This window comes from Alosa alosa, chromosome 21 (assembly GCF_017589495.1).
Source record: "Alosa alosa isolate M-15738 ecotype Scorff River chromosome 21, AALO_Geno_1.1, whole genome shotgun sequence".
Taxonomy (NCBI): Eukaryota; Metazoa; Chordata; class Actinopteri; order Clupeiformes; family Clupeidae; genus Alosa; species Alosa alosa.
In genome coordinates, this window is record NC_063209.1 from 27,233,629 (window position 1) to 27,256,898 (window position 23,270).

The 23,270-nt window shown below is 46.7% G+C and overlaps 1 protein-coding gene across 1 annotated transcript; it reads left to right on the forward strand.

The window, feature by feature from the left end:
• The first annotated feature begins 275 nt into the window (after positions 1-275).
• On the forward strand, positions 276-21,567 carry sltm (SAFB-like, transcription modulator). The gene is given in 22 exon segments (XM_048230988.1): positions 276-476; positions 1,428-1,515; positions 1,622-1,677; positions 1,832-1,859; positions 3,164-3,698; positions 4,424-4,467; positions 6,304-6,416; positions 6,749-6,898; positions 7,274-7,389; positions 7,792-7,955; positions 8,720-8,814; positions 14,395-14,441; positions 15,528-15,683; positions 15,993-16,081; positions 16,084-16,169; positions 17,633-17,757; positions 17,974-18,144; positions 18,369-18,518; positions 18,520-18,705; positions 20,445-20,622; positions 20,804-20,952; positions 21,418-21,567. Coding segments are annotated over 22 exon segments (3,003 nt in total). The 5' UTR covers positions 276-308; the 3' UTR covers positions 21,527-21,567.
• The last annotated feature ends 1,703 nt before the right edge of the window (positions 21,568-23,270 follow it).

Genomic DNA, 23,270 nt, shown 5'->3' on the forward strand with positions numbered 1-23,270 from the left:
ATTTTAGTTTGGTTATCATTGTTCTTACAACTATTTCTGTTGGGATCGAAGATGGGCTACCTACCACTCAGGGTCAAATGGAACATTTCACCTTGATTATGTTCACACACCCTTAGTTACGGGATGGATAAGATTCAACCTGTCTTTATATAATGTAATGGTTAATTTTATTCTAAATGAAGATGATAAATCCTGCGCCAGGATTTGAGGGGATAAAGAAACATGGGAACGTCATCGACTACGTAACATGTGCCGCCACATCCGGGTTATTATTTGTTTGCATTCTCCATTGTGCTTGCGAAGCTGTGATGCTCGCTGTCGCGGCGGTAGCGATAGCTAAAATGGCGTCGGGTGCCATTTCAGTCGAGTCGAAGAAAATTGTGGATTTGCGTGTTATTGATCTAAAAACAGAGCTCAAGCGCAGGAATTTAGATGTCACTGGCGTGAAAAATGTTCTTATCGCCAGATTGAAGCAGGTAATGGTAACACGTTGTAGCAACGCTATCTAGCATGCTTGGCTAATGTTGCAAAGTGTTTTGCTAACTGGTTAGCATCTTTGCTGTTGCTGCACAACTCTTGTGCGCCGTGTGTTAATCTTAATAAGGTCATCTTGAACATTTTATGTTGCATGCTATTCTTTTTTGACTAAGCTGTACACATTTTGACACATCAACTTACAATTTCAATGTAGCCACAGACTAGCAATCTGTACGACGTTAACAGTAGCTGGTGTTAGCTGGTCGTTAAAATGGAAGTCCGGAATGCTGATTAGCTCGCTGCCCTAGACTGCTGAATGGCAAAATGGCTAGTAACGTTAAGCCATTCAAGGTTAGCTGCTGTGTTCCAGTCACAAGCCCACAGCGTTCCTTGTCTTCACATGCTTTTGATTACGGAATGTCTGCATGGAATGTATGATGCAAATAAACGTTTTGTTGTATATTTTATTATTATTATTATTATTATTATTATTATTTTTTCTCAAAGTTGAAAACTGTCGGCTTCTCACGTTAATGTTAACCAACCAGGCCAAAAATGGCATATCTGAAGTAACTTATACTAATTTAGAATTTTTACCTTACCACGTTATGTTTTGATGCGATGACCTAAGTTGTTTGTTCGAATCATTAATAATGTTAGCATAGCTAACCTGCAACCCGTTAACGTTAAAGTTACCTGACGTGAACCATGAATACGCCAAAACTGTGAATTGAATTCGCTAATTCGGGGGTCAGGTATCATAACATAAGTAGCAGCTAGACAACTGGACGTCAAACCGTAAAGTCGGCAACGGCATCTCTGTCAGACAAAACGTTAGGCACAATAGTATAGTGTTCGCAGGTTTTCAAAATACAGTATGAATATAAACTGGATTATCTGAGGTATTTGATTTCAAAAAACAATTAAAATGGTTGTCTGCTTATCCACAGGCAATTGAGGATGAAGGGGGCGATCCCGACAATATTGAAATCCCCATCTCAGTTGACACCCCAACCCGCAAGGGTGCAAAAACCAAAGGTGAGAGACATCAGCCACATTAACTGTTTTTAATTAAATGTCAGCCTAATATCTATATTCATAGTAAGTGCCTTATGATAAGTAAGCCATGCAATCTTTTGAACAGGAAAGAAAGTAGACTCGGACACAGACAACCCTACAGAGGAGGAATCCTTCTGCAAGGTGAACCACACTACACATGATGATTTATTTAGTCAGTTTGTTACCGTTTCCTTTAACCCTAAGTCCGATGCCATGATTTCATAGTTCAGTTAGGTTAGGCATATGATGTGTTTTGAATTTGTGTTGAATTTCTTTCCATTCATTTTTCTCACAGGAGACGGAAGAGGAAGAGTCTGAGAAAGGTATGGTTTTGAGTATCTGTTGTGTTTATGGTAACACGTGATTTTAGACTTTCAGCTTGCCCTCTCTGTGTCTAAATGCCCTTTATCCCCAATGGCTTTGATGCTTATGTCATTTTGTGGTGCGGATCGACAAGTCACTGCTTTGTCAGGACTCATCTTGCTCCCTTAAAGGGACTCTTCACACTTGTCAGCACTTCACACAAAGCTGATGTTGCTACACTGGATAGTGGGGTGCAGCAATAATACTCACCCTGAAGCTCACAGAGAGGACTGATGCCTTCAGGCCTTCCAAGGCCACAACAGATTTGTTTGCTACATCTCGTCAAACCATCTAGACATCTTGGACAAGTAGGGGGGAACTGAATGTCTAGGGTCGTCTGGACACAAGTGGACCGCTGGCCAGATGCGTCTGAGACCACTGGCACGATATGTCGCAGGGGACATGGGTGGACCGTCTGATGACCCCTTGATGCAGAGTCCTCTGCCCTTGATGACCACCCTGACGTTTGAGCCGACTGCTGCTGAGGAGATGTGACACCGAGCAGTCAGCCTCGGCTTCAGACTTCCAGGTCTAAGGTTACACGTTCCCCCGAGGAATTAGTGCCTTGACCTGCCTGTCATGGGACAGTTCTCTGGATCTCAGGATCTTCACCACACCCCACCTCAACCCCAATACACCTCTTACCTTCAGGTCACAAGGAGCACTCCGAAGGCCCAAGCAATGATTGAAAGAAGAAACAACGGCATCATGGACAGTCATGGGACGGCCTCCATTTGCAGAGCGGAGGCCAGAGGAGCACAGCTGTGCTCCGTCTGCATCACAGGACTGCAGGACTGCACACACTGGACCTTTTTTCCATTTGATTGAGGCCACCCCCCTTCCCCCAGCGGAGTGTTTTCCCCATCACTCCCAGCGGGTGAAGTCCTCTGGACTGAGGCGAGGGATGTGGAAGAAGGACCTCCATGGCTGTGCAGTGTGCTGATGTTCCCCCATTGAGGTGGTTTAACCTGACGTGAAGATGGTCGATCACCCCCTCCTCCTATCCCTCCCTACCGCTGCCTGCCTTCTACCTCCACCACCACTACTGTTCTCCACCGAAGAAATGTTTGTTCTGTGTGTACCTGTGGTTTCCCTCTCCCCTCCCATCCGATGATCATCTAACCCTAAACATGCTTTCTATCCCTTCTAGGTCACATAGTGGCAACAAAAAAAAAAGAGCAAAAAAGAGAAAAGAAAAACACAATGTGAATGTTAAACAATGTTATTTTTTTTGCCATGTTTTATTCCTTGTTAAATCCCTCAGATGTTACTGATACCGATGACGGTACTCGTGACAATTCTAAAGCGCTACTCAGCGAAGACGGCCTCCCAGAGGCCGATAACGCAGAGGAGATGGAAAGCGAAGCCCCCGCCGACGGTGGCCCTCAAGAGGCCGAGCCGGAGGCCGAGGCAGAACCTGAGCTGCAGGCTGAGTGTGAGCCCGAGCCCGACGCAGAGGACGATAACATATCCGTCACTATCCAGGCCGAAGATGCCATCACCCTGGATGTGGATGGGGACGACCTCCTGGAAACAGGTAAACATGTGAAACTTCCAGATACGGAGGCCGAGAAGGGTACGGACGAGCCGGAGCCCTCTAGCCAGACGAGCCCTGAGGATGAGGCCAAGGCCGAGGCCAAGGACGGCCACAAGGATGGCAAGAAGGAGGACTGCCTCAAGCAAGACGCCGGCAAGAAGGAGAGCAGAGAGGCCTCGAAGAAAGCCGAAACTGGAGACAAAGAGAAGGATTCTGGGAAGAAAGGCCCCTCATCTACTGGGGCGGCAGGTCAAGTTAAGAGGTTTGTCTTTCTATGTCAGTTCTTTAAAAGGTACTACTACTGCTACTACTACCAAGGTCCAACACGCTAAGAACCGCAGAGCATTGTGGGTAGCGGCAAGATTTTTTTCCTTCATTAAAAAGTTGATTGGTGTACTTGGCTGATACCTATTGTTTGGTTATGTTTTTTGTTTTTAAATATACACATTTTTGTTTTTAATCTTTTTTCGGAAGTTGGTTAATTGGTGACGTTATCCAGGAGATGAACAGAGAAAAATCCAGTTCCAGCACCTTTTAAAATTCCCTTTCGAGCCCCTCTTTCTGGGTCTAAAACGAGCTGTAGTCCCGATGTGATGGCAGAGGGTTGGTCAGAGTCCTTTGAAGTGAAGTGAAATTTTTGATTTTTGGCTGAAGTTGACCCCACTCCAGAGGATTGCATTGGTCATGGGGATGTAAATTGGCAGAAAATCCAGACCCCCCACCCCACCTTACACCATACACCTGTGGAAAAGCAAACGAAAAGAAGCCGTTATGGGAGAAGTCAAGACTATGGGGACCATATCTCTCTCCTTTTTAAAAAGCGAATAGGGTCTACGGAAATGCCCACATTTCCTTATGAATATAAATATATTTTTTTCTCACAGATGTTCTTTAACACGGTGTAACTGATAATCCCAAACATGTCTCCATAATCTAGTACTCATTTCATGTTTTTTCCGTGTTACTTTTGAAACATGTGGCCCCTAGCTCCTCCAAGGACAAGGATGGGAAGGCAACAAAAGATGACAAAGGTAAGACTCTTGCACTGTGGTCTGTAGTTTTTGGCGGTCCTCGTTCATAATTGGGTGAGGTGTTCAAATTCAGTAAATGGTTGCAAACGTTCATGGTGAATGTTTTCTCTGAACAGTAAAATTTTAACGATTTTGGTGAAAACATTCCATTTTAATGGTAACTCTTCGTTCCAACTCCACTGTATGTTCGCAGAGAACTACCTCCTCAAACTGTTTGCGAGCGTTCGCAAATGTTCGTGGGGAACTCAAGGCAAAACGATTTAAAAATTTGAACACACAATTTGTGTAACTACAGGCCATCATGCAGATAATTTTGAACAGAAGAACAAAGAAAGTACTGTTTGTGGCCACCTCTGGATTGTTGGTTTAGGTCTGTCTGTTTTGAAATCAGGGTATATGGTCTTGAAGACATATTATCCAGATTTAGATGACTTGTTAGACCTTGTAGGTTAGGCGAATTTATTTACAGCAGATAAAAGGGTTGATTTGCTTCTTATTAACTTAAGGAATGATGTTAGATCTTGATTTGCTTCATGTCGATGCCACTATTCATGTTATAACCCGATGCCTGTGATGCTAGCGTTGCATGCTTGATGATAATGTTTTGTAGTGTAATGTTACAGTTCTTAAGCGCAAGGCATGTAGTCATACTCGTGTTGTATCAGTGTGTAGTGCAGTGCTAGAATTCTGTAGCACAATGTGTGTAATGTTTTGTAGCCTAATGCCTTTGACACTAGCATTATGTAATGTCATGCCTTGATGTTGATGCTAGCATAATGTAGTGAGGTGCCGGTGTTGATACTAGTGTAGTGTGATGCTAGTGTTGATGCTAGCATTGTGTAGTGCGATGCCTGTGTTGATGCTAGCATTATTTAGTGAGGTGCCAGTGTTGATGCTAGCATTATGTAGTGAGGTGCCAGTGTTGATGCTAGCATTATGTAGTGTGATGCCTGTGTTGATGCTAGCATTATTTCGTGTGGTGCCTGTGTTGATGCTAGTATTATGCAGTGAGGTACCTGTGTTGATACTAGTCTAGTCTGATGCCAGTGTTGATACTAGCATTATGTAGTGTGGTGCTTGTGTTGAGGCTAGCATTATTTAGTATCATGCCTGTGTTGCATCAATAGCCCCGTTTCCTTTATGGCTGTTCGGGGGGAAACCTAGGAGGCGGGAACCTGCTCTCACACGGTCCTCTCAGTCCTTGCGTTTCCCTTAGAATTGAAGGACCCTCAACCCACCAGCCTCTGGAAGTTTGTTAACAGGACCCACCCATATGCAGCCTTTTTTGCTGCACTATTGTGACGCTAATTAGAGGTATATTGGTATGCTTGTCAAAATGTTAACATAGAGGAGCTGAATGAAGTAAAATTATGCTTTAGTGATGGTAAAACACTCACACTGTTTAAAGTCATACAGCCGTAGCCTTTTTAGGGCTGTATAAAGTTGACCAAATTAATATAGGCTGTTAGGCGTGAATTAAAATAAAATACTTATTAATTAGCTGACCAATGCACAAACTTGCAATTGGGAAGCGGACAAACATTAATACTGCAACCCTTCCGATGTTTCGTTGTGGCGGGGGGCTGTTGTTGATGGGTGTGCGTACCGTAACATTTATTCCTGCAGGCCCTTGGTTGCATCATGTAGGTTTCATTTGTAATTGTAATCGCCTACTTAATAAATGAATATACCATTGAAATTCTAACCAGTTGAAACCTATTTCTTGCAGATATTTGTTCATTAAGTGTAGGCTACCTCAACTCAACAAGCTAATAGTCTAACCTTTTATTAATTTAGCTGTATTAATGTAGCGTGACTCTTAACTGGTTTTGTTAGGTGGAGCCAGTGGTGGTGGAGCAGGTAGCTCTACTCGCAACCTGTGGGTGAGCGGTCTGTCCTCCAACACTAAAGCAGCCGACCTCAAAAACCTCTTTGGCAAATATGGCAAGGTAAGGACTTGCTCCGCTCTGCCCTTTAAACATACAACAGATTGGCAGTAAGTAAAGCATGTCAGTGTAATGTGTAATCACAGCATCTGAGATGTAAATATTGGAAACCTTTCACAGTAATATCTGTGTTAATTTCTCTAGTTGTGCTTATGTAGGTGCTTCCTATGTTCGTAATTAAAATGTGCTGGAGAGACCAACTTTAAACTCTTTGTTAAATTAAGTGGCTAAAAGTTAAATGAAAGTTTCCTAAATATAAGTTTGGATCTTTTTATGATGCTTGTCAATACAAATAAAGAATTAAAATGTGTGTGTGTGCGTGTGTGATCCCTCAGGTATTTAGTGCTAAGGTGGTGACCAATGCCCGCAGTCCTGGCTCCAAGTGTTATGGTCTGGTCACCATGTCGTCTAGCGCCGAGGTGACCAGGTGCATCTCTCACCTGGATCGCACTGAGCTGCACGGGCAGCAGATCTCTGTGGAGAGGGTGAGCACGCTCAGGCCTTACTTTACCAGTGGGGGGACCACCTCCACATCTCTCTTAAACTTTACCAATGGAGGGAGTACTTCCACATCTCTTCTCTCTTACTTTCCAACAGTATTGTTTGCGGTGTCAGAATATTTATCCAATTTTATATTTACCCTATATTGACAATGTGGACAGGGCATTAGACTTAATTTCCACATGGTATGCAGTTTTTGAACTTAATATGTGGTTACCCAGTTAGTTATTCTGTGAAGTGGTTCAGTTGAATGTACATGGAAATATGAATGTCTGTCCAATACAAGGCTAGAGTGCAGTCAGTTAAAGAACTTGACTTGTTAGATATGGTAGTTAATTAGTGCTTCATCTTTCCTCCAGGTGAAGAGTGATCCGTTCAAGAAGGAGTCCTTCAAGAAAGAGGGCGAAGACAAGAACAGCTCTGGGAAAACCTCCGGAGACAAGCGCACTCCCACCAGCACCAAGACCACCAGCAAGTAAGCTGGCACCCTACTACACTCACTCGTCACACTCCACCAGGAAAAAAAATATGGCAATTTTTTTGTGTCTTTTTGGGCTAGATTGACTGGCCAAATAAACAACTTGATTACAAAAAAATATGATGCCAATAAGATAAAATATTTACGGAGGTTAGATTTAGTCGGTCTGGAGTAGTTTTTATTTCTGTGGTATCTGCTTCAGTCGATACTTTTTAATAGCGTATGAATCTATTTATCTTTGAACTTGAAGTTAGTCATGGATAGGACCATGAAATGGAACAGTTGACCAAACAGGGTGTCTCATTATTATTATTATTATTATTATTATTATTATTATTATTATTTCTTTTATTTCTTTTATAAACTTTCACTTTTTGTTTGTTTGTTCACTCTCTGCAGGACCCAGACTTCTGCCAAGAAAGACGAGAAGAAGTCTGACAAGCCGTCTGAGAAGGACGGAAAGGACGTCTCCAAGAAGCAGGACTCCAAGAGTGGCAAATCGGACGCCCCCTCCTCCAGCTCCACAGCAGACGCCTCCAAGAAGGACGACAAGAAGAAGCACGGTAAAGATGGTGAGCGTGTGTCTTCACCTCCAGAGCAGTCACAGGGTATTTATGCTGTGTTCCAGTATCAACTTTACCAGTTGGAAAATGTAAATCTCCCAGCTGTCTCGTGACATTTTACCGAGACGCACCCCGTTTTGGTCGTAATGTCAACGGTCTACCTCGGGGCTCCTAAGAGCACACCGAGCGAGTTGACAAACAAAAGGAACCGTACAAGTTGACGAACAAAGATGGCTGCGCCCGTAATTGATGAAGTTGAGATGTATTTTCTTTGTATTACGTCGGTCGATTTTAAATGCTCTTACACACTTGATTTACATTGCTGCTTTAATCCAGTCACCAATTTATGTTGGAAAAAAAGTTTTGTTTTCGAGCTGATATGCTAAAGAGGCTAATGTAGCTAACAATAGCTACTGCCCCCCTTGTGACTGGAGAAAAACGCACAGCACTTGTTGAAAATAAAATTGTAAGTGTGATGAAGCTGGAATATGAATGCAAGTGTAAATCATCCCGTTGCTTGTTTAGATGAGCCATAAGCTTGCTCTCGTTTTCTAGGCAAGCGCCCTGCACTACCGAGACAGCTGCTACCCTGGTGGCGTCCATGTTCTTTCGCTATAGTGCTACAGGCCAGGCAATTACGTCACGTTACAACTCGGGCGGTACAATACAAATGGATTGCAGCATTACAACCCTGCACTTTTGCCATTTGTACACATGTTGTAACCTTATGTCGTCTAAATGAATGTCTGTGTGTGTCTGTGTAGGAGACAAGAGCCCAAGTAAGCTGCTGGTGATTGACCAGGCCAAAGGAGAGAACTTCAACATGAGGCCGCCCATGAGACGTGGACGCTTCGAGAAGGTACACACACAGCACCAACACCCACTCTTACAGGCTCAAAGTGTGTGTGTCACTGCTGTAAGCGGGTGGTAGAGGTTATTTAAACCATGTTATCTCTTTGTATTCATGCTTGGGGTGGGGGTGGTTGGTCATACCCGTCCTTCCATCATGACTGGGACTTTATACTTGCTAAAGAGGGTGCCTGTGTGGGAAGCAGTTGGTGGAGGTTGTTTTTTACGTTGGCTCCTCTTCCGTCATGGTGTTTAACGACTTTGGTATGTGTGTGTGTGTGTCTCTGCTGTAAGAGGGTGGTATGGGTTGTTTTGCTGTGTGTGTGCGTCACTGCTGTAAGCGGGTTGTATGGGTTGGTGTGTGTGTGTGTGTCACTGCTGTAAGCGGGTTGTATGGTGTGTGTGTGTGTGTGTGTGTGTGTGTGTGTGTGTCACTGCTGTAAGCGGGTGGTTTTGGTGTGTGTGTGTGTCACTGCTGTAAGCGGGTGGTATGGTGTGTGTGTGTGTGTGTGTGTCACTGCTGTAAGCGGGTGGTTTTGGTGTGTGTGTGTGTGTCACTGCTGTAAGTGGGTGGTATGGTGTGTGTGTGCATTTGTGTCACTGCTGTAAGTGGGTGGTATGGTGTGTGTGTGTGTGTGTGTGTGTGTGTCTGCTGTAAGCTGGTGGTTTGTTTTGGTGTGTGTGTCCCTGCTGTAAGTGGGTTGTATGGGTTGGTGTGTGTCACTGCTGTAAGCGCGATGTATGGGTTGTTTTGGTGTGTGTGTGTGTGTGTGTGTCACTGCTGTAAGCGGGTGGTATGGGTTGTTTTGGTGTGTGTGTGTGTGTGTGTCACTTCTGTAAGCGGGTGGTGTGTGTGTGTGTGTCACTGCTGTAAGCGGGTGGTATGGTGTGTGTGTGTGTGTGTCACTGCTGTAAGCGGGTGGTTTGGTGTGTGTGTCACTGCTGTAAGCGGGTGGTATGGTGTGTGTGTGTGTGTGTCACTGCTGTAAGCGGGTGGTTTTGGTGTGTGTGTCACTGCTGTAAGTGGGTGGTATGGTGTGTGTGTGCATTTGTGTCACTGCTGTAAGTGGGTGGTATGGTGTGTGTGTGTGTGTGTGTGTCTGCTGTAAGCTGGTGGTTTGTTTTGGTGTGTGTGTCCCTGCTGTAAGTGGGTTGTATGGGTTGGTGTGTGTCACTGCTGTAAGCGCGATGTATGGGTTGTTTTGGTGTGTGTGTGTGTGTGTGTGTGTGTGTGTGTCACTGCTGTAAGCGGGTGGTATGGGTTGTTTTGGTGTGTGTGTCACTTCTGTAAGCGGGTGGTGTGTGTGTGTGTGTGTGTGTGTGTCACTGCTGTAAGCGGGTGGTATGGTTTGTTTTGGTGTGTGTGTCACTTCTGTAAGCGGGTGGTGTGTGTGTGTGTGTGTGTGTCACTGCTGTAAGCGGGTGGTATGGTGTGTGTGTGTGTGTGTGTCACTGCTGTAAGCGGGTGGTATGGTGTGTGTGTGTGTGTGTCACTGCTGTAAGCGGGTGGTATGGCGTGTGTGTGTCACTGCTGTAAGCGGGTGGTATGGTGTGTGTGTGTGTCACTGCTGTAAGCGGGTAGTATGGTGTGTGTCACTGCTGTAAGCGGGTAGTATGGTGTGTGTGTGTCACTGCTGTAAGCGGGTGGTATGGTGTGTGTGTGTGTGTGTGTGTGTCACTGCTGTAAGCGGGTGGTATGGTGTGTGTGTGTGTCACTGCTGTAAAAAGGTAGTATGGTGTGTGTTCACTATCTATATGTCGGGTAGTATAGTGTGTGTGTGTGTGTGTGTGTGTGTGTGTCACTGCTGTAAGCGGGTAGTATGGTGTGTGTGTGTGTCACTGCTGTAAGCGGGTAGTATGGTGTGTGTGTGTGTCACTGCTGTAAGCGGGTAGTATGGTGTGTGTGTGTGTGTGTGTCACTGCTGTAAGCGGGTGGTATGGGTTGTTTTGGTGTGTGTGTGTCCCTGCTGTAAGCGGGTGGTATGGTGTGTGTGTGTGTGTCACTGCTGTAAGCGGGTAGTATGGTGTGTGTGTGTGTGTGTGCGTCACTGCTGTAAGCGGGTGGTATGGGTTGTTTTGGGTGTGTGTGTGTGTGTGTGTGTGTGTGTCCCTGCTGTAAGCGGGTGGTATGGGTTGTTTTGTGTGTGTGTCCCTGCTGTAAGCGGGTGGTATGGGTGTGTGTGTGTGTGTCACTGCTGTAAGCGGGTAGTATGGTGTGTGTGTGTGTGTGTGTGTGTGTGTGTGTGTGTGTCACTGCTGTAAGCGGGTAGTATGGTGTGTGTGTGTGTGTGTGTGTCACTGCTGTAAGCGGGTAGTATGGTGTGTGTGTGTGTGTGTGTGTGCGTCACTGCTGTAAGCGGGTGGTATGGGTTGTTTTGGTGTGTGTGTGTCCCTGCTGTAAGCGGGTGGTATGGGTTGTTTTGGTGTGTGTGTGTCCCTGCTGTAAGCGGGTGGTATGGTGTGTGTGTGTGTGTCACTGCTGTAAGCGGGTAGTATGGTGTGTGTGTGTCCACTGCTGTAAGCGGGTGGTATGGGTTGTTTTGGTGTGTGTGTGTGTGTGTGTCCCTGCTGTAAGCGGGTGGTATGGGTTGTTTGGTGTGTGTGTGTGTGTCCCTGCTGTAAGCGGGTGGTATGGGTTGTTTTGGTGTGTGTGTGTTAGGGCTGTCACTTTTGTGAAAAAATCCTGTTTGATTTTTGAGACATAACTGTTCATTGAATCGATTGTAAAATCGATTTTTCATGTAATCTAAAGAGCGTTTCCATTTCCAGCATGAAATATAGGCCAATTCTGGAACAACTAACAGGCAATAGGAGGAGCGTTTATTAGGCGTGAAGTTTACGGTGCACAATGACAAACTGGAGTGCAACATTCTCGAAAAACATGACAAGCGTGACTGCAGGCTTCCAGCATTAGCTGTGTCTGTATTTACAATTAGAAATGTCAACAACAACAAACAAACAAATTTAAGCCCTCGTAAGAACTTCGATTGCACAGTTTGCATAACCTACCGCTTTGTTCTTCTCCATAGTTTGATATACCAAAAAAATCCGATGTAATTCCCACGAGCGTCTCAAGTTATTAAGGGCCTATCACTCGTCTCTCTCCGCGTCGCTAGATTGATCAGCGTTTTTCTCCATTTTGGCAAAACACTAGCAGCACAGCAACTGATTAAAACAACTGTTTCGATGCGATAAAATTGGTGGGAATTTTCTTCTTAGCTTTTGCAATGCTTACTGCGCCGAATTCTTTTATTATTATATTCTTGTTTGTGAATTTTTATTACATCTATCCTTTCTATTTGATTAATTCGTTTAAAATTAATAGTGTACATATTTGGTTCGTCGATTCCCTATTTTAGTTTGAAACTTGTGTTGTTTTGGTCCAATCAGATTGTGCAATCGATTTTGGTATCAAAGTGGCCCCAGGTAGTGTGTGTGTGTCCCCTGCTGTAAGCGGGTGGTATGGAGTGGTATGGGTTGTTTTTGGTGTGTGTGTGTGTGTCCTGCTGTAAGTGGGGTGTGTGTGTGTGTGTGTGTGTGTGTCACTGCTGTAAGCGGGTAGTATGGTGTGTGTGTGTGTGTGTCACTGCTGTAAGCGGGTGGTATGGGTTGTTTGGGTGTGTGTGTGTGTGTCCCTGCTGTAAAAAGCGGGTGGTATGGAGTTGTTTTTTAATGTGTGTGTGTGTCCCCTGCTGTGGCTTGGGTGGGTATGGAGTTGTTTTGGTGTGTGTGTGTGTGTCCCTGCTGTGGCGGGTGGAGTATGTGTGTGTGTGTGTGTGTCCCTGCTGTGGCCGGGTGGTATGGGATGGAGTTATATGGAGTGGTATGTCCCTGCTGTAAGCCCAGGTGGTATAAATTATATGGGTGAGTATGGGTGTGTGTGTGTGTGTGTGTCTGCCTTAGCGGGTAGTATGGGTTGTATGGGTGTGTATTATTGTGTGTCGTGTGTGTGTGTGTCTGCTGTGAAAAGCGGGTAAAGTATGGAATTTGTATGTGTGTGTGTGTGTGTGTGTGTGTGTGTGTATTAGCTGTCTGCTGCTCGCGGAGTGTATGGAATTGGCAATATTAATGGTGTGTCTGCCTTAAGCGGGTAAGTATGGAGTTGTATGGGTAATGACAATGTGTGTGTGTCCCTACTGCTGCTTGGTAAGTAGGTGTGTGTGTGTGTGTCCCTGCTGTAGCACTTGGAGGTGGTAGTGGTTTTAGGTTGTATGGGTGGTATGGGTTGTATGGGTGTTATGGGTGTGTGTGTGTGTGTGTGTGTGTCCCTGCTGTAAGCGGGTGGTATGGGTTGTTTGGGTTGTTTGGGTGGTATGGGTGGTATGGGTGGTATGGGTGGTACGGGTGGTACGGGTGGTACGGGTGGTACGGGTGGCACGGGTGGTACGGGTGGCACGGGTGGGACGGTGGCACGGGTGGGACGGGTGGTACGGGTGGCACGGGTGGTACGGGTGGCACGGGTGGTACGGGTGGTTTGGGTGGTACGGGTGGCACGGGTGGCACGGGTGGTACGGGTGGTTCGGGTGGCACGGGTGGTACGGGTGGTACGGGTGGTATGGGTGGTACGTGGCACGGGTGGTATGGGTGGTATGGGTGGTATGGGTGGTATGGGTGGTACTGGGTGGTACGGGTGGTACGGGTGGTATGGGTGGTACGGGTGGCACGGGTTGTTTGCGGTAACGGGCAGTACCGGGTGGCAACGGGTCAGTAACGGGTGGCCTGGGCTGCACGTGCGGCAACGGGTGGTCTGGGTAGCGGGTGGTTTGGGTGGCACGGGTGGCACGGGTGGTACGGGTGGTATGGGTGGTACGGGTGGTATGGGTGGTACGGGTGGTACGGGTGGCATGGGTGGTACGGGTGGTTTGGGTTGTACGGGTGGCACGGGTGGCCTGGGTGGCAACGGAAGTGGTCGGTGGCAACGGGTGGCAACGGGTGGCAACGGGTGGTTTGGGGTGGCAACGGGTGGCACGGGTTGTATGGGTGGTACGGGTGGTATGGGTGGTACGGGTGGTATGGGTGGTATGGGTGTGGCACGGCAGGCTGGGTGGTACGTGGCAGGCTGGGTGGTAACGGGTGGTAACGGTGGCAACGGGTGGTAACGGGCGGCACCGGCGGTCTGGGTGGTTTGGGTTAAATGGGTGGCAACGGGTGGCAACGGGTGGTAACGGGTGGTACGGTGGCAACGGGTGGGCAACGGGCTGTGGCCAGTGGTAACGGGTGGTATGGGTGGCACGGGTGGTACGGGTGGCTCAATGGTAACGCGGTTTGGGCTGTATGGGTGGTCTTTGGGTGGCTCCAGTTGTAACGGGTGGCACCGGTGGCAACGGGTGGCACGGGCGGAATGGGTGGTTTGGGCTGTAACGGGCGGCAATGGTATCGGGTGGCAACGGGTGGCAACGGGTGGCAACGGGTGGCAACGGGTGGCAACGGGTGGTAATGGGTTGTGAAGGGTTGTACGGGTGGCACGGGTGGTACGGGTGGTACGGGTGGTTTGGGTTGTACGGGTGGCACGGGTGGCACGGGTGGTACGGGTGGTACTGGGTGGCACGGGTTGTTTTAACTCCTGTCTCTTTTTTCTTCTCTGCTTCAGCCTGGCTTCCCCAACATGGCCGGCCGTCGGCCCAGATGGTTCATCCCCAATTGATTTGTGCCACACGTATACTATAAACCCTCTGTACTGCACCCCATGTTAACAGCAGGCTCACTCCCTACGGCTTCACATGGACATGCCATTTATATGAAAATATGACCTGATGTCATATCCACATGGACTCCTCATAGACATAGGCAAATGAGTTTGGCTCAACAGAACTAATTGGAGTTCAACTATGTGGAGTTTTATGGAGCAAATTGTTGACACATTTCTGTCGCTAGCTATACATGCCGATCACAGATAACTCTGTTTACATAGAACTGATGTGGGATAACCCACAACGATAGGCTCATTTGAGTTCCAGAACAAAACATGTAAATATAGTGTAAATGTTCTTATCCCAATTTGTGTCTGAAGAGGTCACGTGGTGCAAGTTAGGTCCATTTCCTCAGTTTTGGATTTAAAAGACTACTACCTCTAACCACCCAGTTTTATCTGTGTGGCATTAGCGAGGGCAAAGAAGCAGCCTGTGTGATGCTTCACTGTGAGCCTGCTGTTGATTTTAAGGTGCTGCTCTCCCCTAAAACAAGTACTCAAGTAGCAGTGCTTTGCCTGTTCCCCAAGTCAATATCTGCCTAGGAAATCGCCTCGTCCTAATCTGCATTGCCATTGTGAATATGCAGGCCACAGGAAGTCATTAGGGATTGTTGTTTTGTTGTTGGCTCACTTTTACTCACAACAAGAGATTCCATTCACTGTGCTAAGCTAGTTAGCGGGGGCACTGCCGGACTAAGACAGCGGGGGCACTGCCGGACTAAGACAATGCATGCATGTAGACAAAAATGGTTTAGCTTGCTCACTTATTTAACTCTAGGGGAGATGGTGAATAACCCAATTTCATAAAAGGTAGCTTGTTCCTTTAATGGTAAACGTTTACCCTTTGTATGCTTGAAAGCGTGCACTCACCAGTGTTCTGGCTAAAGTGTGTGTGTGTGTGGGTGGGTGGGTGTGGAGTCTCTCACTTTTTGTATGCTGAGCTGTAGCTCTGACTAAGACCACACTCGCTCCCTGCAGCTACAGCATATGTTGTGCAGTGTCTCGTACATGTTCCCTGAGTGTGTGTGTGTGCGCCCACAGCAGATGGATCTGATGAAGCACAAGGGGCGCGTGTTCCCGGGGAAGGTGGGCAGTAAGGACATCCTGCCCTTTGATAAGATGAAGGAGCAGAAGATGAGGGAGAGGCTCGTCCGGCTCGAGCGCTTCCACCGGGCCATGGAGCTGCGCAGGTATACACACACACACACAAACACACACACACACACCGCATAGGCTACCACATGTTGAAGATGCTATATCAAATTTTTGGGATGCTTTATGTCATGATTAATTCTAATTATGATTATCTGACAAAATTCTGATTTAGTATCTCAAAAGTTGGACTTAATATCTCAAAATTGACGTGTGTGTGTGCACAGTATAGTATTTGCCACACACACACACACACACACACACAGACAGACAGACCTCTCACACCTCATCCCCACTCCACACTGGAGATGTTGGCACTGATCTAGGTGGGTGTGCGTTGCTGGCAGGCGGCGTGAGATGGCGGAGCCGAGCTGCCGGCGGAGCGCAGGGCGTGCTCACAGGAGCGTTGAGGAGGCTGGAGAATTGATGAGGGAGGCTGCAGCCTGGAGGTGGAGCGGCAGAAACTGGAGCGCGAGCGCATGGAGAGGGAGCGCCTCGAGAGGGAGCGCATCCGCATCGAACAGGTACACACATGCTCACACACACACACACACACACACACAACCACACTCACTCACTCACTTATACTCACACACACACACAACCACACACTCACTCACTTATACCACACACACACACAACCACACACTCACTCACTCACTTATACTCACACACACACACACACACACACACACACACACACACACACACACACACACAACCACACACTCACTCACTCACTTATACCACACACACACACACACACAACCACACACTCACTCACTCACTTATACTCACACACACACACACACACACACACACACACACACACACACACACACAACCACACACACACACACACACACACACACACACACACACACACACACACACACACAACCACACACACACACACACACACAACCACACACAACACACACACACAACACACACACACACACACACACACACACACACACACACACACACACACACACACACACACACACAACCACACAACCACACACACACACACACAACCACACACAACCACACACACATACAGGATCACACACATACATAAACACACAAACACAACACACACACACACAACCACACACACACACACACACACACAACCACACACACACACATCAGGAATTCAGGACCTTTTCATTATTGACAGCTATAAACTATATGATCTGAGAAATGTGCACACACATTCACACACAACCACACACACACACACACACACACACACACACACACACACACATCAGGGAATTGGTGACCTTTTCATTATGGACAGCTATAAACTATATGATCTGAGAAATGTGCACACACATTCACACACACACCACACACACACACACACACACACACACACACACACACACACACACACACACATCATCTGAATTGGTGGACACATTTCACATTCAACCACAAACACACACACACACACACACACACACACACCACACACACATTCACACACACACACACACACACACACACACACACACACACAACACACACACACACACACACACACACACACACACACACACACATCAGGGAATTGGTGACCTTTTCATTATTGACAGCTATAAACTATATGATCTGAGAAATGTGCACACACATTCACACACAACCACACACACACACACACACACACACACACACACACATCAGGGAATTGGTGACCATATCATAATTGACAGCTTTAAACTAAATGATCTGAGAAATGTGCACACACATTCACACACAACCACACACACACACACACACACACACACACACACACTCACACACACACACACACACACACAACCACACACTCACTCACTCACTTATACTCACACACACACACACACAACCACACACTCACTTACTCACTTATACACTGTCAAGACACACAGAGACATCTTGTCTCATAGATGTCTTCAGTACACAGAAATTGTAATGTGTGTGTGTGTGTCATGAGCGGCATAAGGGAAGTGAGGAGCGTCTGGCCCGTGAGAGGGAGGAGTTGAGGAGACAGCAGGAGCAGCTGCGTTATGAGCAGGAGAAGAGAAACAACCTGAAGAGGAGCAGAGATGTGGACAACAGGTACACACACACACACACGCACACGCTCACACTCACTCTTTTCAGCAAAGAGCAGGTGGCAGCTCTGTGGGTTATTTAGATTCTACGGTATTTGACCTATGAGTGCAGTGGGTGGCTATTGTTGCAGCCAGTGTAGCTGTTGACCATTGGTCTAGCCAGCTCATGATCTATAAGTTTGACACGTGTGTGTGTGTGTGTGTGTGTGTGTTCGTTCAGGAGGGATGACCCGTACTGGAACGGCAGTAAGAAGGTTCCCCCAGAGCCGGAAGGGCGGATGAATCAGGGTTCCGACTACAACCGCCAGCAGAACCGCTTCAACGATTTCACACCGCGTGACCGCAATCGCTACCCAGAATCCTCTGCTTCCCAGCCCAACACCTTTGACAGGTACGTCCCCAGACGGGTGTTTCTCTGTGTGCGGGAGGTGGGTTACTGTATGTAGCTGATGCTTTTATTCAGAGTGACTTACAACATTAGAGTAACAGTAGTTATTATGTATTGTCTTGGATAATTTAATTTATATGAACCTGGTCTGAGTGGGATTTTACATTCATTCATTCATTCATTCATTCATTCATTCAGTCAGTAACTGTTGTGCCCCTCCCCTGCAGACGCGGGCGCTTTGACAGCGACTCTGACGCCAAGAAGAGTCGCCCTGCGCAACGGCGTGAGGGCTCTGGGTTCGACCGCTACCCTAAGACCTTTGACCCCGTGAGGCGTCAGGAGCCGCCACCCCCTCCTCCCCAGCGTGCCGAGATGCGGACGGCGAGCCATGCGCATCAGCTGACGCACTGCCACACTCCCTGACCGGCCGCCCCGGGGTCAAGGCACCGCCCAACCTTGGTCCTCCGGCCACCCTGCCCCCTGTCGAGAGTTCTCGACGCAAGACACGCACACGCACTCCAGCTGGAAGAGCGACGGGGGAATGAGCTCCAAGGGAGACCTGCGGTAAGAGCACTCCTGTGGGAATGGCCCTCTGAAGTGCTCATGGATGAGCCAACAGTGGGGCTGCGGCTGTCCAGGGTGCTTATGTATGCGCTTGTTTGTGTGTGTGTGTGTAAAATTCCTGTGGTACGAATTATAATAGTTTCAAAGCTGCCATCTATGCCCATATAATCCAAATGTCCTTATATGGGCAAAGATTGCAGCTTTGGGGCCTTGTTTTAGGTGGACATCAGAGGTCTATAAAGATTGTACATGGTGCAACCCCCAGCTAATGGCGCAGTTGACATTTGGCTTTAGACACACTTTGCATACTTAAGCTGTGATTGGTCGACTGTAGATCCAAACCAGAAATCCTCCGCAATGATATTGACTGGTTATCTAGCTCATATGTCTTGTAACAGCCAACATCATACAGGCATGTTTAGGTTAAAAATTAGATTTTTACAGTGGAGCGGTCCGTATGAAAGGACGTTTGTGTTGTATTCCAGTGGAGCGGTCCATATTAGTGCTGGGCCGGATGACCAAAAATGTATATCACGGTATTTTTCAAAATTCTTAAGGTTTCACGGTATATGACGGTATTTTTTTTCTCATGCATAATCAGATGTTCAGCATTTTCTACAGGTTGAGAGAGGAATTGCTGCAGTACATTGACTAAGGAAGGTCTGCTTTACTGTTATGATGTAGAATAACGCCACACTAGTGGTAATGATGTTTTGCATGGCCCCAGAAAATGATGCTGTTTACAAAGAGCCACTCATGATTCTAATGAAGAATCTAATCACAATGCAAAGACAATTGCAGTCAAAATACAGAACTTGTGCAAATTTCACAAACATCTTATATAACCAATAAAGCATTATAAAACCAATACAAAAGTAGTGCAACTTGCAATAATTATACTTTTTTGAAAATTATACAATTTCAAATAAAACCTCTCTGCTAATATGCTTAGGCCTACTCTGTCAAATAGAATCAGAAACATGCCTTATTGTTATTGTGTGGTTTGCATGACGTTAGTGGTAGGCTAACGTTAATTTCATGTGGATGTAGATGTCTTGTTAGCCTGCCATGAGCTTCGGTTCGCTAGGCAAAACATTAACAAAAAAGTTCGTTTTGGTGCACTGATGACAGTCAGGATCATTTCTAACTAGCCAGCTAGAATTGATGTCTATAACATGCTTTACTTGCTACCTGGATAATTTCAGCAAATATTCTGATAAGATAAGATTTGATAAGATCATTAAACTTCACTGTGTTAGGTGGGTTGCTAACTAACGACATCACCTACTAGCCAGCTAGTTACAGCTGTTGAACAATCTCAATAGAATTTTCGTGACTGTAAATCCCTTTCAACGCAGTATCATTTAACGTTTATTCCTTAACTAAAGAAACAATTTAAGGTATTCTGTGCAACACCCTTAAATAAACCCCTTACCTAAGGCTAAATTAAGCCTTAAGGGTCATACTTCAGGGGAAAAACTTATGGTGTTTTGTGCTTACCCTCAATATGCCACCGCACCGCCCAGTCGCACCATGCGTCGCGTGTGAAAAAAAGTCCGTCTATGAAACGGTCCGCGGCGGTAGCAGCGTTCAAAGCGTTATTAGCCCACAATCAAATACACGGTATGGCGGTATATTAAAAATTCATATCATAACGAAAATATACACCGGTTTACGGTGTGAACCGGTATACCACCCAGCACTAGTCCATATGACATGACGTTTGTGTTGTATTCCAGTGGAGCGGTGCGGATGCGTCCAGAGCGCTCAGACAGAGATGGTCCCAGCGGCCCGCCCATCAGAGGAGCCTCCTCAGCCACCAGAGGCAGGAGTAGCTTCAGCAGCAGAGACTCCAGCGCACCCATGGTGATGGGAGACCAGGTATGCACACACACACACACACACACACATAGGCTTGCCCCACCACTGGTAAAGATCCACAGAAAGGCATTATATTTGCGGCTCTTTACCTCTGGCAGTTCATTGGAAAGGATATGTATCTTTGAAACAACAGCTAATGCGTATGAGTTGCCGGAGCACTGATTGTTTGTGTGTGTGTGTGTGTTGTGTGTTTGGTGTTCCAATAGTAGTCCTGCAGGTGGTGGTTGAGCGTCATGGACGAGAGCCCGGCCCCAGGAAGGAGTGGGGTGGAACCTCTCACGGCGGAGGTCACTCCTCCAGCTTCAGCGACGGCCGCAGGATGGCCGACACACACACAAGGCCCGGCATGATGGCCCCTCATTCCAGGTATACACACACACAAGGCCTGGCATGATGGCCCCTCATTCCAGGTACACTCACACACACAAGGCCCGGCATGATGGCCCCTCATTCCAGGTACACACACACACACACAAGGCCTGGTATGATGGCCCCTCACTCCAGGTGTACACACACACACACACACACACACACACACACACACAAGGCCCGGCCTGATGGCGGCCCCCTACACCAGGTACACACACGGTCTGGCATGGCGTCTCACCCCATATGTACAGACAGACGTCTGGCTCAGGAGCCTGGTTGCAGTACTCCTGACTCAGATCTTTTACTTTCTGTTAAACAGTAGAACTTTACTTCGTTGAAATGGAGTAGAGAAACCTGATGTAATGCTCTCTAGTAGTCTCTATCTGACTACTTCAACATGTGAGTGTTAAGCTTACGTGTGTGTGTGTGTGTGTGTGTGTGTGTGCATGTGTGTGTCTGCAGTCATTCCTCCAGTGGCATGAATCGGATTGTGCAGATCACCAACTCTTCCCTGTCCCCTGGTAACGTTGGCGGCTTCAAGTCCTTCAAAGGAGCACCCCGCCGGTTCTAGAAGTTTCTACCGACCCTGACCCCTAACGAACTTGAACTTTCACCAAAAACAGATCCTTTTATACAAACTGAAGAACCTTTTACTTTTTTCCTTTTTTTTAAAAGATGGGTATTTTTGATGTTTTACAGTTGGATTTTTTGGGCAGTAGGTTCCTGTACAGACTTGCTTGTTTTTTGTTTTGTTTGTTTTTAAAAAAAAAGCTAACTGTAGAGGCAAGATGCCTTGTAAGTAGAGAACTCCCATCTATTCTGCCGTGATGTGATGTCAACTCCAGTGCACTTTCCTTACCCCCCCACCCCGGGATGAAGTCTGTACAGTTCTAGTTCCCCTAATGGACATGTGTGTGGTTGCCAACTTATCCCTGTGTGTGTGTGTGTTCCTACCCTCGTTCTGCTGAGCTGTCTCCATGCGCTGCTTTTTGGACACACTTGGGAGTTGAAAATAAACTATTGAAATTGTAACCTTTTGACCTTTTTGTGCTTCTCTGGTCCCCCTCATGTCCAGCTGACCTTTCACCTCCTCAGAGCTGACTCTTCCACCATGACCAGCAGTGGATTCTGGGATTGATCCCACAGTCCACCGCTGATGGTGGGGGAAACGTAGTACAAAGTGAAGGGATATGTGTTTGTTGGGCAGACACACACACACACACACACACACACTTTCATTTTTGTGGGGAACAGCTAATGACTCCTATTATGCTGTAACTCAAGAATTCTAAACCGTGTATCAGAGCCCAAAAGTAAAGGGCTAAAGTAAAGACATGGCTGCTGTTTTTTTGTGTTACTGGCAACAATGTCCTTTAGAAAAATATATATTTGCAAAAAGTAGGACACAGACACAGAGAGGGAGAGAAAGACAGCCTGGACACAGGTTACAATAGAAGTGCTGTAAGTTTTAATGGGTGTAAAGACTACAGAGCAGCAGCATCCACTGACCATGTTTAATCAGACACAATGTCCCTCGTCTAAGGCATGTTCTAATCAGGAGAACCACAGCCTACTGAGCCAGTCACTGGTCATACACGCACACACACACTCACTCTAATTCTACCTCCAAATGACCCATGTAAAATGTGTAGCTTGTAGATAAAAGGTTTAAATGCAGGCCTATAAGTGACTGGGAGAGAGATGGGGGTTAGTGTGGGAGAGCTAGACGTGGCTGATAATCTTGTCCTGTAGTGTTGCATAAAAGCACTGAACATGCATCGCAAAAAAACAGACCAGTGGTGGGGGGAGTTTCTGTGTACGTGTTCCACAGATTGCATCCAAAAACACTGAAGGAAACATTTGCTATAAAAAAAACGACCTCTTGTTGACTATATAAGTCTGTGTGTGCTCGTTGTAAGGTTCTTTAAAAATTTGATTGAAATGTTCCTCATTTAGCTGATAGTCATCGCAATTTCATATTTTGTTGGTCTTTCTACATTGATGAATAAGATTACTCTTACCATTTACCCTTGGAAGGTCATATGTGAAAGGGTCATGTTGACATGATTTATCACAAGCCTGTAATTCCTTCCGAAATTCTCAAACATTTTAATTTTGCATTTGCAATGTTCTGGAGACAGAGACCACACCACTCCAGAGTAGTAGGAGGAAATGAGGACCTAAAGGGGGGGCAGTTCAATTGGTGTAGCATAAAAACGTGGGTCAACAGGCCGCGGAAGTAGAAGCCCGGTAAGACCTCCCTTTGTAGTGCTCTCCAACGATGACCCCTCATCTGAGGCTAACGGCCATTGCCT